General features: G+C 35.7%; 1 protein-coding gene across 10 annotated transcripts in view; it reads right to left on the bottom strand.

Annotated features, from left to right (window-relative positions):
- The window catches only part of NAALAD2 (N-acetylated alpha-linked acidic dipeptidase 2), a 63,170-nt gene that overhangs the window by 13,457 nt on the left and 32,070 nt on the right, over window positions 1-17,643 (bottom strand). For all 10 annotated transcript variants that reach the window (XM_077867391.1, XM_077867390.1, XM_077867392.1 and 7 more), the window contains 9 exons: window positions 17,444-17,542; window positions 13,181-13,266; window positions 12,781-12,900; window positions 12,602-12,684; window positions 7,916-7,979; window positions 7,046-7,113; window positions 4,522-4,613; window positions 2,654-2,744; window positions 905-1,169 (listed from right to left, as the gene is read on the bottom strand). In XM_077867391.1, the coding sequence (XP_077723517.1) occupies window positions 905-1,169; window positions 2,654-2,744; window positions 4,522-4,613; window positions 7,046-7,113; window positions 7,916-7,979; window positions 12,602-12,684; window positions 12,781-12,900; window positions 13,181-13,266; window positions 17,444-17,542 (968 nt within the window). The remainder of the gene's footprint in view (window positions 1-904; window positions 1,170-2,653; window positions 2,745-4,521; window positions 4,614-7,045; window positions 7,114-7,915; window positions 7,980-12,601; window positions 12,685-12,780; window positions 12,901-13,180; window positions 13,267-17,443; window positions 17,543-17,643) is intronic.

The raw sequence follows: 17,643 nt of genomic DNA, 5'->3' as shown, positions 1-17,643 counted from the left end.
TAACTTTGAAGATGACTAATTTGGATGTGGTAATATTCAAAAGCCATTACTGATTACTCTGTACTTCTTCTTTGTGTTCCTATAGTATTCTCTGTATATGACTAGAACAACTTGTCCTGGCATTTGGTCATCTCCCTCACATGAGATTCTGTACTTTTTGAGGACAATAACTTATTTTACACATCCTTATATCCTCCCAAGAAATAACACATCATAACTTGTAGATGGTAGACAATACATATTTGATAATTTTGGTATATACTAAGAATGTATTTCCAGATTTTAAAAAAATGGTTACAATAAAGCCCTACTAGTGGGTAACATTCATGAGCGTAAGTGCTGGCACCATTGTTTCTATATATTAACCAACTGCATCACCCACAGGAGTCTTGGAAACAGGTTATATTTTCACTGGTAAGAAAACTGATAAGAAAGAAAGGGATCAGGTACCTTTCCCAACATCACACGGTGATTAAATACTAGTTAGAGCCAAGATTTGAACTGGGTAACTTTCCAGACTCAGTGCTACAGCACTACACATCACTACACTACATCCCTGCTTTGTAGGAGGCAGATAGTATAAAACAGTAATTATAAAATGAAAGAATGCTTGAAGCCATGTAGAAAATAATCATGTAGGAAAATATATACAATAATGATAATTACATAGTGCAATTGGTTTTGTTTTCCCATCTTTGTGTAGTATTGTATTTTTAGCATATTAACAGTAAAAATATTTTTAAAGGCAGCAATAAAGGGAAAATCTTTACCAACCCAATGTTTGTAGCACTAACTTAGCAAAACACCGGGTTATATTCTAGGATGAGTATATACAGTGATGACAAGAGGAGACCGTATCTTAAAGCTCTAACTTGAAGATTATAAAATACCCAGCCATTCTTACCAAATGATACTCCATGGTCTCTTAATTGCTGGTCATGTTTCTTAGATAAATTGTAGATACTTGTTGCATAGTTTTTCAAAGCTTTTGCATAATCTTCAATATTGAAAGGAATGATTTTAGAGTCTGCGAGCTCATAAACCAGTGCTGCTCGTAACTGAGCCACAGAGAGCTGTTTTTTAAATGTAGGGTCATAAAAATTCTCTACTAATTCAAACGTCTCATAAATCGTATGGTATACCGGGTAGCTGCTGTACTTTTCTGTTTTCTGAGAGGGGAGAAAAATGGCAGGTATTAAATATAGACAAACATCAAATACTCAAAGGATTGATGTAATCATAAGTGCAGAAAAAGATAATACTAAGTGGCACCCTGAGTTTTACCACGATGAAGCAAAAAAAAAAAAAAAAAAAAAAAAAGTTGAAATCTAACTATAACACTATCACCAGCTTAAAATTTAACTGCTTTATAATTCATGTAATCATTCAAAATACTCCCTGAAAGTTGTCTTTATTTCTGATAACTGAAATTAAGGAGTACATCCTCAAATTGCATATTAACACAGTTTAAAATTATCAATTGGATATGAAAGGTTCTGGGTGGCTAAGATCTGTACAGTTGAGGAATTCAGTATCTAAGCACTTTCTCTGCCTTTCCCAACAGTATAACCAAATGCCATTTACCCTTTATTACATAATTATGGGCTACCATTATAAATCATTACAAAGGGGTATTTTATATAAATATTTTTTGACTTTTTAGGGCTGCCTTTCCTAAATTTAGTTTTTGTCTGTTACTTTGCTCTAAGATTAACATTTTTTTTTTTTTTGCTTTTAGTATCACTAAAAGGAATCCCGTTTCAGTCTCTTAATACTCTTTTAATCCACAAGGTCTTAGAAACTAGATAACTTTGTTCAGATTGATGACAGAATGTAAAAGAGTTTAATGAGTATTATACAGATTAATGCACTTGTTTTGGGTTACTTTGGAGCTGTTTTGGCTTTCGTTTCTGTCCGTCATATTCTGGATAGTCAAATTTGCAAGGGGTATGTATTATAGTCAAGCAAGATATTGGGGTTTTGCGATTATGATTTGAAAATTACTAAAATCTGACAATTCTGAGTTTACTGATGTAATCTTCAGTTTGGTTTATCACATAATTTATAACATAGCAGCCATGGTATATGTTGGCATATCCTACGACCAGTATATCATCAATGTGTCTGAATAACAATGGTACAAAGTAGTGCAGAACAGAAATGAGAATCAACTTAAAAATTAGGAGGAACTTGTTTTATTCCCTGCTCCTCAAGAGCCCTGGACTCAGATGACAGGCAGGATGGGAATGTGAAGAGGGGCCATGGACAGTAAAGACTCTTGGCCTGGCATCCCCTGTAACGAAAATAGGTTTTTCACCTGCACATTTTCCTCAGGAAAAGGTGAGAAGGATGAGATTTTCCAACAAAAGCCTGTACAGAAAAAGGCTACAAACTACTTACTTGGTTCTGATAACCAGCCAAGTCCCTGGCATTACTCTGTCAGCTACCATCACTTCACTGAATAATCCTACAGGGAAAATTCATAGAATAACCCAAATTAATTCCTAGTCCATCTACAAAGGGACATGAAGTCAGCCTTTATCCCTGGAATTCTTCTGGGCCATGTGACCTGGTGCCCAAAACTAAACTGTTTAAAATTCCTAACAAAAAGTTGGATAAAGTGCTTTGTATCCAAAATAATAAAACGGCTTACCCTATTCTTAGTGTAACGGGCTCTGCCTGAAGCAATTCCAAGTCTCTGAAAATAAGCTTCAAAATCACTTCCAGATCCAAGTTTGTTGATTCTAGATGTAGGATATAAATATATACACAGATGGGAGAAATAAATACATAAAAAAATTAGGAACTTAAATAAATGCAACAATGAATCCAAGCAAAGAACTGCATAGCACATTTACAAGAATTAGTAGAAGGTACAGCACTCCAGGATACTTTACTATCATGTCCTAGAAACTGGTGTGATAAACCTGTAATTCTGCATTGAGTGCAACCAGAGTTGAACACTGCCAAAGACAGCAACCTAGTGACTATAGTCGAATATTTCCAGCATTTTATGGCATTTATTTAGAGAGAAAAGTAAGATTTGGTCACTACCCTCCAAGAACAATATTAAGAAAACTGCCATGATAAAATATATTTAAAAGAAAATAAATATATTTAACATCATGAGGAATCTAAATGTGCCCTATTTAGAAATTCAATTACAATATAGGAATAGAAGGGAAGGGAGAAGAAATGGGTAGGAAATATCAGAAAAGGAGACAGAACATGAAGACTCCTAACTCTGGGAAACGAACTAGGGGTGCTGGAAGGGGAGGAGGGTGGGGGGTGGGGGTGACTGGGTGACGAGCAATGAGGGGGGCACTTGACGGGATGAGCACTGGGTGTTATTCTGTATGTTGGCAAATTGAACACCAATAAAAAGTAAATTTATTATTTAAAAAAAAGCAATATAGTTCTTTACATTTACTAAAGAAACGACTACACATTTTTATATACATATGTAATGAAAATTCTTAATAGTAAAGCAGAATATAAAACTACATATGCATTAGGAACAGAACTATATACTTCTAAACTATTATGTGTTTGAGATTTAGACCCTGGATTTTTTTTTTTTTTTTAAGGCTTTACTTACTTATTTGAAAGACAGAGGGAACACAATTGTCAGGGAGGGGCAGAAGGAGAGGGAGAAGCAGACCCCCTGTTGAGCAGAGAGCTAAAGTGGCTTGATCCCAGGACCATGACCTGAGCCAAAGGCACATGCTTAACCAGCTGAGCCGCTCAGGTGCCCCTGACCTTGGATGTTTTTTAAAAGTTTTTCTTCTACTCCAGTATTTTTTTTTTTTTAATAAGCATGTGAAATTTTTATAGTGGAAACACAAACCTTCACAAGACTTATTTGGAATATGGAATAAAGTTATAAACTCCTACCATCATCTGCTAGTTTTTAGAGATAGTATTGCAGGAGAAAAAAAAATTCAAGAAAACTGCTGTTGTATGAATAAGAAGTAAAAAACTAATAGTATTCTAAATTGATTACAGGTAGGAGTGCCTGGGTGGCTCAGTCGGTTAAGGATCTGCCTTCGGCTCAGGTCATGATCTCAGGTCAGATCTCCCCTCAGCAAGAAGTCTGCTTCTCCCTCCCCCTTTCTCCAACCTCCCCTTAAATATTTTTTAAAATAAATTGATTACACGTAAAAGCACAATTTGGTTTATATAATGCCCCTTAGGTTTAGAAGAAGATAATCCACTTTTTGACATCATTATCATCATTTGGAGTTAATACATCTAATATCTGAAATTTAATGCAAAAATGCAAAATAATACCTGTTAATGTGACGTAATTTTGACAAAATCTGCAAAACTGGAATCTATTATAGATTCTAAGACTTGGCTGTTCTGTCTGATTAGCAAATCAAAGGCTACAAAGAGGGATTCTGTGGGATTATCTTTCCTCTACTCTGACTGTTGACACATCTGAGAATTGCATGTCTGGAGAAACAAGGGGCAAAGAGTTCATAATTTGTCCTATGGTAGAAAGCATACCAAGTAATTTACCTAGGAAAATTTATATTTTCAGATGAAGGATCCTTTTCCAACCAGCTTTCATAAAGAGATTTACTCTCAAAACCATCATCTGGGCTAGAGATCTGGAAAGAAAAACATTGTGAATTAGAGGCAGAAGCAACTAAACTTATGCCAAAAATGAAGCCATATGTGATCAATTTCTAATTATATGGATGTGTGTCATGTTCTTAATAGAAAAACAAAAGCAAATGACAAGGAAAAAAATCCAACCAAATTCTCGTTCAATTTTGTTGCCTGCCTAATGTAATTTTGCCATGTACTTGGGGTAAAATTTCCTGCTTCTTTTGGTAAACTTTACGAGAGTTTCAGATTTTTAACAAATGTCATCACTTTGATTTCTGGCAGCTTAGATTTCTTTTAGTAGCAAGTCAAACTTTGGGTAGATGATTTACTTTAGTAAATTGCTTTTGTTCAAGAAGACCTGTAAGAAGAGGCCTCAGGGTAACATACATGGGTGAAGAAGCTGAGCTTGAAATTGGCAACGTAAGTCCTGGTTTGGTAAGGCAGGTGGGTGAAGGAAGAACTGCTATTTTAGAAAGTCAAATTATATTTAAACAGAGTTGGAATTTGATGCATTTTAAAAGCTTGCATAATGTCATATTCCTATTTAGAAATTTTAAGAGCTTCTATGAATACATGAACCTCTGTACCCTCATTAAAAGTATGCCCATAAACATACTTTTCTTTTTCCACTCTAAGAAAAGCAGGGCCACGTGGTGGAAAAACTGTAGACTACAAAAGCTAACATCTATTTTAGATTCGTATTATCACACATACAGCCTGAAATTTGGTTATAGATCTGCTTTGTTCAAAAAAAAAAAAAAAAAAAAAAAAAAAAAAAAAAAAAAAAAGGAAACAAAAAAAAAGGCATACTGTACTTATGCAGCTCTGAAAGCATTATAACCTTTGGTGTACTGCTTCCCTTCTTTAAACCCTAGTTTTCTGAGGCACTGGGTAACTCAGTGGTTGAGCATCTGCCTTGGCTCAGGTCATGATCCCAGGGTCCTGCAGGGAGCAGGACCGTGGCCTACATCTCTGCCTCTCTCTCTCTCTCTCTCTCTCTCTCTCTCTCTCTCTCTCTCTCTCATGAATAAATAAAGTCTTTTAAAAAGCAAAACAAAACAGAAAACCCTAGTTTTCTCACACTGCAGAAGTGGGGATAGTAGTCCCCATCTGAACATAAACATCAATTCCTCTGATATTTTCTTTGGCCTTCTACAAAGTTGGTTGTTGCCTCATCACTGCATAGGAGGCCCTCAGCTTGGAAACAGTCCTGACACTCTAGTCATCCCCTTGCCCACCAGCATGTTGCAGCTTTGGAGATGTTTTGTTCATTTCCAGCCAAATCACTGGGTTCTATCCTACTCTGTTCCTGACAACTTGCAATAGCTGAGAACCTGCTCCAACTCACACATCCTGCTTATTAGATTGAATCCTTGAAAAATCCTTTCATTTTCTGGAATCACCATCTCAGTCTAGCACTAACCAGAATGGTGTCCCTTCAGCCTACTTCACATTGTAATGTGATACCTACTTCAAAGAAATATTTTTGTAATTAAAATCTATAATGAACAATTTAAATGAAGTTCACAGATGTTGAAGGATTATGTAATTTTTAGAGTACAAAATTCAGAGTATTTTTTATCAGTAATATTTACAAAATTCCTGAATGATTAAGTAGAATTATCTCCATTTTGCTGTTAGAGTCGCTACAGCTTAATCTATTCAGTACGCTGGTACAGAGTGATCTTTCTAATGAACAAATATGAAATGTATAATCTTGTTAAAGATTTTTTAAGTTCTCCATCACCAGATTTCTGAATTTGTCCTACTTGTCAGGCTCCATTTCTTACCATCTTTCCACCAACACCTTATGCTTATAGTCTCTTTCAGATCTCCACATCTGTTTTAGGTACTGTGTTCCATGCTGAGAATGCCTTCTCTCTTACTTTCACATACTTCCATTTTACAGCCCAAGCACTAATTCTGTAAACCTCTTCTGATGCTTCCCCAGCTATCCCAGGATTTCAGATTCTCTATCCCATAACTATTTTCCATTGTTTGTAGTATCCAATATTCTACTGAAGTGTAATTCCTCACTTAGAAGTGTATATCCTCTCTAGATTACTAAGTATTTGGATTTCGTGACTTTGTCTTTTTATCATTGTTACTGCTAGAATTCACATTAGAGGGCCCTGAACCCAAGGCTTTTTCCACTTCAGCTCACTGAAAATACCTCTACCACATGAAACTGTATACCCTATGCATGACAAAAGTGCACACAATTATTAACAGCTGCTATTAGAAGACACTAGTAATACTATTTTTATAGTTAGGACATTTAAATAGTGTATTAAAGATTTTGTTCTGACTTGGTATTTATACAGATCAGCTTTGAATTTTTAAGGTACAGTTTACACATCATACCACTAATTAATAAAACAGGTGTTATTCACTTATCCATTCATCAGAAAACATTAAGACATCTATGTACCTCTTTTGTCAGTTTATATACCAATTGGTAAAGAAGGGGTGTACAGTCAACTCTGAGAGTATAATTGCCTGAAAAAATAAAATACAGTGATTTTAATACTTCCAAATGAAATTCCAATGTCTAATTCTATTGTTAATTGTAAACAAGATATAATAGATTTGAAATTGGAGGCATCATTTCCAAGGAATTAGAACAGAGTAGAAATAGTTCTTTAGGAGCAAGAGATGCTGCAGGGTATATTTCAGACACAGGTATAGGAAGACTTTGCTAAGGCAGCAGGTCCCATAGTAATCATAACATCATTCTTAAGGTAGTATCTCTTACGGGGACTTTGGCAAAGGATGTGGTAAACTATATCATTCATTCCTTACTTAATTCAACAGTATCAAGACATGAGAGTAGAGCATTTCAGTAACTTTATAAGTATGCTCTGAAATTTACCTAGACCTCATCATACAATGAAAGCCTAGAGACACAAATGTCCCATGTCAGGTTCCTAGGGAAGTCTATAGTTGTGCTTATCTCAAATTGTTCCAATACATAAAGGAAATATTTCTACATGGAATATTTTGTAAAATATTCTGAAATATTTTAGCCTAATTCCTTTAATATCACCACAGGAAAAATATGGTTAATACTAGTGGAGTTTTAGGTAGTAATTCAAGATAGGCAAATGGCAAATATACTAAAGAAATTAAGATCAATAGTTTAGTTATGAATCATAAATTGATTCATTTGAATCATAATTTTCTCTGGCAAAATGGAACATGAAGGTATCACGGAGGAATTTCATAGAAAAATAAGTTTACAAGTTACAATTTGCAGACTTAAAAGATGATATGCTTTTTAATAATCTGAAAGAAAATTTACCTTCTATAGATGAATCTGAGTTGATATAAGCAATGCTTCTCTCCTGGAGTGTTTTTACATTCTCCTACAGTTGAAGCAAAGTTGTTACTTAATTCACAATATTTACAATTGTGGAAATGTTAAAAAAAAAAAAAAAGAAAAGAAAATTAATGCCTAGGTCTTTGACTATAATTTCTAAGGAAATGCAGATATCTGGCTGATTGACAACATTAATGCAATTAAAATAAGGAAAATACCAGGTAGCTACTGTTTGCAGGAATTGTCAGAAGTATTTTCAAAGTGTGGTTCCTTGATTACTTGGCATTAGGATATAAAGTGCTGAGGCTCCCCGATTCTGGGCCCCCCTGCAGACCTACTGAGGAAGAATTTCTGAAAGGTCAGGGAATCTATTTTCTACAAAGTATCTCTGGAAATCGTTACACACACTGAAGTTTAAGAGATCTACTGAGGCTGGATAACGAAGTAAAATTTTAAAAGTGAGAATCCCACTTACCTATTTTTAAAAGAGATATGAAGAAAAAATTTTAAAAAGGATAGGAAAACCACAGAGAAGAAAAGACATTTCAATAATCTCTCTCCCTCCTCTCCTCCCCTCCCTCTCACTTTAACACACACATACACAAACAGACACACAAAATAATACCACCACATTGATGAAAATATGCTGAAGGAGCCTTTTTACTTCTAACTTGCTACCTCATAAGAACATGCTATATCATAGGAGGCAGTCCAAGATAGAAGCATAGAAATAGCCTGAACTCAGTTCCTGGACACACCAAAATCTATACCTACATATACCTTCCTATATGAAGAGGAACTAAGGGCTGACCGAACAGCTTCTGCACAACAAAGAATAGGACCACATAAAGGAACAGGAGACACACGGTAACCTTGGTAACAACCACCCCTCAGGGAGGATATCACTGAGGGGCCCATGTGCAGACTTATCCACCCTGGGGCACTGAAAAACAAAACAAAAATTGTAGTTTAAAGGGAAACTAGACTATTAAGTGAAGGAAATTCATTTTATTAATAACTCTAGAATGTCTGCCAAGTGGTAGAACTGCTGAACTCTCCAGGATCAGAGGTATTCAGGCCCCTAACCTAATGCCAGCTCCAATTGCCCATCAAGGTGACCCAGGTGACAAAGCACCCTCATCTTACCTAAGCCTGGTCTCATGCCATCTCCAGCCATCCCACCAAAGCAGCCCAAAAACCCCTGGCCTGAGCCTATTCCATTTCAGCTGTCCCTCCAGAGTGACCATGGTGCCAAGCACTCCAGGAATGCCTACGCCTGGATTACACTTGCTTCAGTTGTAACTGACCTGACAGAGTGCTTCTATGCAGAGTGCCCCAGCTAACACCTATCCAGCACCAGCCAGCTAGCCAAAACCACCAAGTACACAGCTTACACAGGGGACATTTTTACATATCGCCACTTCAAGACTAGGAGAGGTGGCCATTCCACCTAATTCATAGAAACAAAGAGAAAAATCAGGAGAGAGAGAGGAAGTTCCAAACAAAAGAACAAGACCCAGAAAAAGAACTAAATGAGGATCCCTGGGTGGCGCAGCGGTTTAGCACTTGTCTTTGGCCCAGGGCGCGATCCTGGAGACCCGGGATCGAATCCCACATCGGGCTCCCGGTGCATGGAGCCTGCTTCTCCCTCTGCCTGTGTGTCTGCACCTCTCTCTTCTCTCTCTATCATAAATAAATAAAAATTAAAAAAAAAAAGAACTAAATGAAACAGGTAATCCATCTGTTTATAATCCATCTTTGAACTCCTTATAAAGAGTTCAAAGTAATGGTCATTATGATGCTCACCAGACTTGGGAGAAGAGTGGATGAATTTAGTAAGAACTTCAACAAAGAGAAAATCTGAAAAGGAACCCACCAGAACTCAAAAATACTACTAAATGACAGTACTAGAGGGAATCCACAGCACAGTAGAGGAAGCAGAACAGATCAGTGAGCTGCAAGACCGGGAAACCAAGCAACCAAGGTGAACAACAAAAGGAAAAAAAAAATTAACATTAAATTTATTACTATTTTTAAAGATTTTATTCATGAGAGAGAGAGAGAGAGAGGCAGCAACATAGGCAGAGGGGAGCCCTCTTGCACTGTTGGTGAGAGTGTAAATTGGTGCAGCCACTATGGAAAAGTGTTGAGGTTCCTCAAAAAATTAAAAATAGAATTAACATATGATCCAGTAATTCTACCATTGAGTATTTACCCAAAGAAACTGAAACACTAATTCAAAAAGATCTATTCATCCCTGTATATATTACAACATTATTTTCAATAGCCAAGATACAGAAGTAATTCAAGTATCCATCAATGGATGAATAAAGATGAGGTATGTGTGTGAGTGTACACTGGATTCCTACTCAGGCATAGAAAGGAATGAAATTTGCTGTTTGTGACAACATACATGGACCTAGAGGATATTATGCTAATTGAAGTCAGAGAAAAATACTGTAGGATTTTACTTATGTAGAATCTAAGACATAAATGAACAAACAAAAGCTCATAAATATAGAGAAGTGGTGGTTGTCAGAAGGGAGGGGAGTAGGAGGATGGCAAAACAGGTGACAGGATTAATAAGTACAAACTTCCAGTTGTAAATAATTCATGAGGATGTAAAGTACAGCATAGTCAATAATATTATAATCTTGTATGGTGATAGATGGTAACTACGTTTACTGTGGTGAGCATTGCATAATGTATAAAATTGTCAATCCACAACTTGTACATCTGAAATTAATATAATATTGTCTGTCAACAATACCTAAATTTTAAGATTATAATAAAAAAAATTAAAGCTGTGAGTGGTTATGGCACAAGTGAGGACCGTTGGCTATATTCACTTGACCACAATGGCCAGATGGCAGTTGCCCCTGCTATAAATGCATATAGAGTCAGAGTGTCCACTATAACACATTTTTAGTAGAAAGATTCCTTAACTATATTTAAAGAAAGTATGCTACTGAATATGATCAAGAATTGAAAACTGTTACAATTGTCCCTAGCCCAGATTTATTTAGATTAATGCAAAGTATATTTATTTCTTTATAGCTTAGATTTTTTTATCCTTGAGCTGCTTAAAACTAGAGACACATATTTATATTTACATGTATTCACAAGAATTTACATTTCCAGAGGAAATTTATCAAAATTAATAGTCTGCTTCCAAAATGCATATTCATAACAAATGCATATTCATGACAAAACTTTGCAACATCCACTGAATATAACGGTAAGTGATAGGAGACAAGTAACTGTATGATTTTATCCCCATATTTGTTTCATTCACATTACTATTTTAAAGTGCAGTGAGAAAGGGACATCTGAGTGGCTCAGAGGTTGAGCGTCTGCCTTTGGCTCAGGGCGTGATCCCGCGGTCCCAGGATTGAGTTCTGCCTCGGGCTTTCCACATGGAGCCTGCTTCTCCCTCTGCCTATGTCTCTGCCTCTCTCTCTTTCTCTGTGTCTCTCATGAATAAATAAATTCTTTTAAAAAAATAAAGTGCAGTAAGAGGAAATGAGACAGGAGGAAAGTATTTGAAAATTAAACAAGAAATGTATGACATGCTTTAAAATAATTCTACAGGGATCCCTGGGTGGCGCAGCGGTTTAGCGCCTGCCTTTGGCCCAGGGCGCGATCCTGGAGACCCGGGATCGAATCCCACGTCAGGCTCCTGGTGCATGGAGCCTGCATGGAGCCTGCTTCTCCCTCTCCCTGTGTCTCTGCCCCTCTCTCTCTCTCTCTCTCTCTGTGACTATCATAAATAAATAAAAATTTTTTAAAAATCTTTAAAATAATTCTATAAAAAAAAACAAAAAAAATAATAATTCTATAAAATCTCAATTCAAAAAAAAATCTCAACTCATAAAAGATAAATACATGGTTCAGAGAGAGTAAGTGCTTTTATATATTGCACCTGTCTTTACAAAAATGTGTGTCCTTAACATTGTACATTAAAGAACTTTGTTACTCGGTGGGAGGCCTAGGGAAGATGATGAAAGAAGGGGGCCTAGGAGAAACACCTACAGATCAAGCATTAGGAGCCAGTGTGAAATGAAAAATCAATCATATCTGAAATTCAATCATACCATAAATATCTGAAATTATAAAGGCAGTTTACTAAAGTAATTCCATTTCCAAGATTATCTTCTACTCAATAATCAACCACTTACCTTTTTTAAAATGGTAATATATACCTATGGTTGCAATGTATATGGAGTCTACAAATATGAAATTATAATCCAGTCACCTTACTAGATCACAGGTTTTCTTAGATAGAACTCCAAAGCAACTTCAAAACTTGAAAATCAACTCCAAGGATCTGTATCCATTTTTACATAGGCCCATCTACTTTTAGAAAAGCTTGCTGGGTCTGATTATTCTTTGAGCTTACAAATTTCACTTATTAGCAAAACAAATACAAACAGGAGCCAAAATGTTTTGACAAGAATAAATTTGGATTTAGTCCAGTAATTAAGAGATTACTCTGCTTTGCCAAACTGATGTGAAAATAAAAAACTATTTCTTAAATTCTTGAGTCTTTCTCCAAATTAAACCTATTTTAGGTCATGGAATCTATCTCTGTATCTCTGCTCATCCTGAGATACAGGTACTTGTTTCCCTGTTATTAAGAGAATAACAAGAGCCTCTGGTCATACTTACCTCAGCCCATTCTGTGGAGCCCAGCAGCCCAAACTCTTCTGCGTCCCAGCTGGCAAAAATGATGGTTCTCCTAGGTCTCCAGCCTGCAATCATTGTTAACATACATTAACGTGCCTAAAAATAGAGAACAATTAAGTGAGTCCCTTTTTGTCATCAGCTACCGAGGAAGCATTATTCACCTCTGCTCATCAGTTTTCCAAAACTTTGGACGATTTCTTGCAAGACAGCAGCCCCACTGGTCGGGTCAATTGCTCCAAACACCCAGGAGTCTCGATGACCTCCTAGAATAACGTACCTATCTGGAAAATAATGCGTTCAGAAGAACCACAACTTTGAATACATTACAAAGAGTTGCATTTTAGGTTTTTAAATTAAACTGCCTTTTGGTTGAGATTCTTCCATAGGGGGAAAAATAAAAATCAACATTATAGAGATTCCTTTTAGAGTCGTACTATTTTTTTTTTCAAATGTAGCTGTTTCACATCCGTCAAGGAAAAAGAATCAATTCCTGACTGAAGTTTGTTTTCTCTTACTCTTAAACTTAGTAAAAATGAAGTGTTTAAAAAAGTTCAGACTTACCAGGTTCCACAGATCCTCTGATCGTTCCAATGACATTGTAAATCCTCGTAATTTTATTAGTGTTATGAACGTGCATTCTTACCTTCCTAGAATTTCAAAGGGAATAAATTACTTCACATGCATTACATCAAACAGTTTTGTTCCACCATCGTATTATGAAAAAATCTCAAAATTACAGAGAACTGTATAACAGGACAATGAATTCCCATATATCCAGCCTAAATTCAATAGTCATTAATATTGTTGATGTGTGCAATTTGTAAACGGTTAATGCATTTTACTAAGTACTTTAGCAAGCTTAAAGCCAGATTTTTAAAAACTGAATCTCAATATTTTTATTACTCCTCCCTCATAGCTACATTGTTATTTAAAGTCCAATATGTTCGCAAAATGAATTTAAGTAAATTAAGCAAAAAAAGTCCAAAAAAAAAAAAAAAGTCCAAAATATTCTTATTCAAAATGTCTTAGGTATTCATTCTAAAATTTTTAAATACACTATTAATTACAAAAATAAGGAAGGCAGCCAATTATGTGTTAGAGAACAAACAAGCTTTTTTTGTCTTTGTGGGCAGCCCCGGTGGCACAGCGGTTTGGCGCCGCCTGCAGCCTGGGGTGTGATCCTGGAGACCTGGTATCGAGTCCCACGTCGGGCTCCCTGTGTGGAGCCTGCTTCTCCCTCTGCCTGTGTCTCTGCCTCTCTCTGTGTCTATGAACAAATAAATAAAATCTTAAAAAATAAATAAAAATGTGTCTTTGTATTTACATTAATTCCTGCTGGTCAGTGAGTCAGTGACTTTCTTCAAGACTCTTGAAGCATAGTATCAGTACATTGTTAAATAGCTGGCTGAGTGCTGCCAAAGAGAAACATGGGAAATTTGGAAAGGAAATGGGAATTTGGGAAGCATCGACTAAAATGTACAACTATGTAACGAAACTTTTCTAGCCCAGAAAAATCACTGTTGATTCTGATTTGAAACCAGCCTTTTATTTTTTTTTTATTTTTTATTTTTTAATTTATTTTTTATTGGTGTTCAATTTACTGACATACAGAATGAAATCAGCCTTTTAAATATCCATTCATGCAATGTAATTAACCAAATTATAATTCAAGGGGAAATAAAATCAGTCGCAAATAGGGGGAAAAAAAAAACCCATTCACATTCTAGGAATCCAAAATGACATGGGAAAATGTGGAGTCTCTTTTTCACAAGGAAACAAAATGAATCTTTATCTATGGAGCAGGGTGGGAGAGTAGATAGAGAGGAATCCCAGCAGTTTCTAGTTTGTGGTTGTTCATATAGATGGAAGAACAAAGAGGTTGTCAAAACTTGGATACTGCTAAGTGCAGATTTTCGTTTTTCCCCTCTATAAGGATATTGTGCTTCTGATTTCATATACAAGTCATGTGCAATATTCAAAGTGCCTTTGGGAAGAATCTAATGGGTATTTTTTTCCATTTTAAGACATTTATTTTGCTACTGAGAGATAAAAATAGCAAGAAAGCAGAAACATTTTTAGCATGTGTTTCTAAAAATATGAGCCTAAGATCTATTAGTAAGAAACCCCAAAGCATTGATATTATGGCATTAAATGAAGAAAAGAATAATGTTACAAATGAGGGAAAAAAATCTATTTTAATCAAAACCTGAAAGCAAACATAGACTATCTGTTCAGACTCTCAGACGAGCTAATCCACATATTTATTTCGTATGTCTTTCTAGTTTTTAGAATCATTGACTCCAGGAGTTTCTAAAAGAATATCTATGTCTTTGTCCTATTATCACTTCAAATTCATCATGTTCCAAATAAAATGAACTCTACAATGTAAGCTCCAGGGAGGGGGTGTAGGGATTTTGCCTGTTTTGTTCACTGCTGAATCCCCAGTGCCCAGAATGGTAACTGGGTTATAGTAAATGCTCAATAAATATTTGTGAAATGAATGAATATACCTCTGTAAGGGAAAAGTGAGAAAGGCCTTAGCTTATCCGTCACCTCTGCCTACCACTGTCTTTTATAAGACTATTTCAACTCTGTAGAGATCAAATTTAACTTGTAGAAATACCACATCCACTGAAATATACAATGTCTAGTGAATGTTCAATTGATTCCTTCAACGTAGAAGAAACAAGTTTTTTTGCTATTAAATACTTTCAGTATTCCTGATGAGCTGATTTTTTGGTATCATCACTGAATTCTCCTTTGAACCAATTTCAATTCCTTCATGGTTCTCTTATTAATTAATGAATTAAATGAAAATTTTGACACATGTTCATTTTATATTTATAGGAGAAACATGGTTTTACTTCTAAAAAAAATCATCCTCCATCATTTTTTGGAAGTCCCATTGAAATGTGCAGTAGATTCACCTCATTGAACCAGTTGCAGGTAACCTAAAACCTAGGTATGTCTTCTTTTGGCTCGGAGGTAAATCACCAGCAGTGACATTTTTACTCTGCTAACTCTATCTCTAACTTTTTTTTAAACTATTAAGTTTATAATTTTAACTCCAGTAGAGTTAACATACAATGTTATATTAGTTTTGGATGTACAACATAGTGATTCAACAATTCTATACAGTACTCAGTGTTCATTGCGGTAAGTAGACTCTTAAACCCCTTCACCCATTTCACCCATCCCCCCACCCACCTCCTTTGGGCAACCGTCATTTGTCCTCTGTAGTTAAAAGTGTTTCTTCATTTGTCTTTTTGTGGACTTCTAACTTTATAATGTCTTTCCTACTGATTTTGTGTCTTATATTTCTACTAGTTTCCTTATGGCAGGTAAATTATTCCCTATTGGTGGGAGCAATGATTAAGAATTTGATTTTAGGTCTTGTCATTTGGTAATCTCTATAAATAATTATCAAGAGGTCTTCTGAGAGAAAAATGACAGAATCCCTGTAGATGGATTAATCAATTATCAAAAGTTCTTCCTGGTGAGAAAGAACAGTTTTTGTGTGTGTGTATGAGCCCATTTTGAGCTCAAATCAATTAAGAATTTTGTGCCCATAGTGAAGAACTTTTTAATATCTAGACCAGAGAATTTGTATATTTTTGAGTTTACTCTTGAACTGAGATTGTAGAACTAAAGCTATATGTTTTCTCTGTTCTCTGTGTCATTATGTTTGTTTCTAAATCAGAAAGGCCTTTATCTTTAATTGTGTATGTTAGATTTTCCTGCTGCTATTGATAATAAACTCTCATATACTAAAGTAACTCTGAGTTACAGAGACAAGTAATTACATGAAGTATTTCTAAAATTCCTTTAAAATATTGAACTTCTAATACTTTAAAAGGTCTGAAGTGAGAAACATTTTTACAAAAACTAAGAAAACACAGAATCCAAGTTTGCATTGTTAAAGTGTTAGCAAACAAGACTGATTTACTAATTTTGGTTTAATCAAAAGAGCTATATATTCTGATTTATCAGCATTAAATTTCTCTTTCTCTCTCAAGCAAATCAGACTACTTAAAATTCTAAATCATGCCATGGCTGTTTCACAACTCTACACAAGCTGATCTCTCGAACCACCATTTCCTGCCTGCCTTGATCCAGTGGAAACTTAATCTTTCTATAATACTAAACTCAATGAATATTCTGTGATCACTCCTCTACAACAGTGCTACTTCAGTGAGCCTTACAATAGTTATTTGCTTTTCCATTTTAACTCATTTAACCCACCTACACAGTAAGTAATAAATATGAGCTCCTTTCTCTCTGCTCTTGTACTCCCTCCCTTAAAGTTTCAGAATGCTTACATTTGAAATATTGGGTTATCTGAAACACTGTTTTATTTTTTTTAATTTTTTATTTATGATAGTCACAGAGAGAGACAGAGAGAGAGGCAGAGACATAGGCAGAGGGAGAAGCAGGCTCCATGCAGGGAGCCCGACGTGGGATTCGATCCCGGGTCTCCAGGATCGCGCCCTGGGCCAAAGGCAGGCGCCAAACCGCTGCGCCACCCAGGGATCCCTGAAACACTGTTTTAAAAGTTTAGGTTTAACATTTTAACTACCTACTTCACCTAAACTCAAATGTAGTCACGGTTAAGACTTTGTAAAAACAAAGGTTGTGATCTCACTATTGGAAGAATTCAGTATATCATTCCCTCAGTAATTCTTAAGTGATATAAAATGATCAAGTGTTTACTATGAAAAAATGAGAAAAAGATAAGCAAAATATAACTTGGCAGAGCAGTTATCTTCACATTTTTCCATTAAGCATATAAAACTTTTCCAGTCTATTAAAGTAATATAAAATTACCTGAAGGACTCATGCCCTGCAAAGCCAGGCCCAATGTTATAATCCACATTAAGACTTCCCTTCCAGCTGTCATCTGGTGGGCCAGTTCCTCCCATGTGACTGTCAAGAGAAAAGGAAAATGACATTAAAAAGGCTGAGCATCACAATTTCTTAGAAGAAATCATGAAGTTTGATGAGATATTTCATTCATACATTTAACA

This window comes from Canis aureus, chromosome 23 (assembly GCF_053574225.1).
Source record: "Canis aureus isolate CA01 chromosome 23, VMU_Caureus_v.1.0, whole genome shotgun sequence".
NCBI classification, from domain to species: Eukaryota; Metazoa; Chordata; class Mammalia; order Carnivora; family Canidae; genus Canis; species Canis aureus.
Note: the sequence above shows the minus strand (reverse complement) of the source record. Positions and strands in the feature narration are given on the sequence as shown.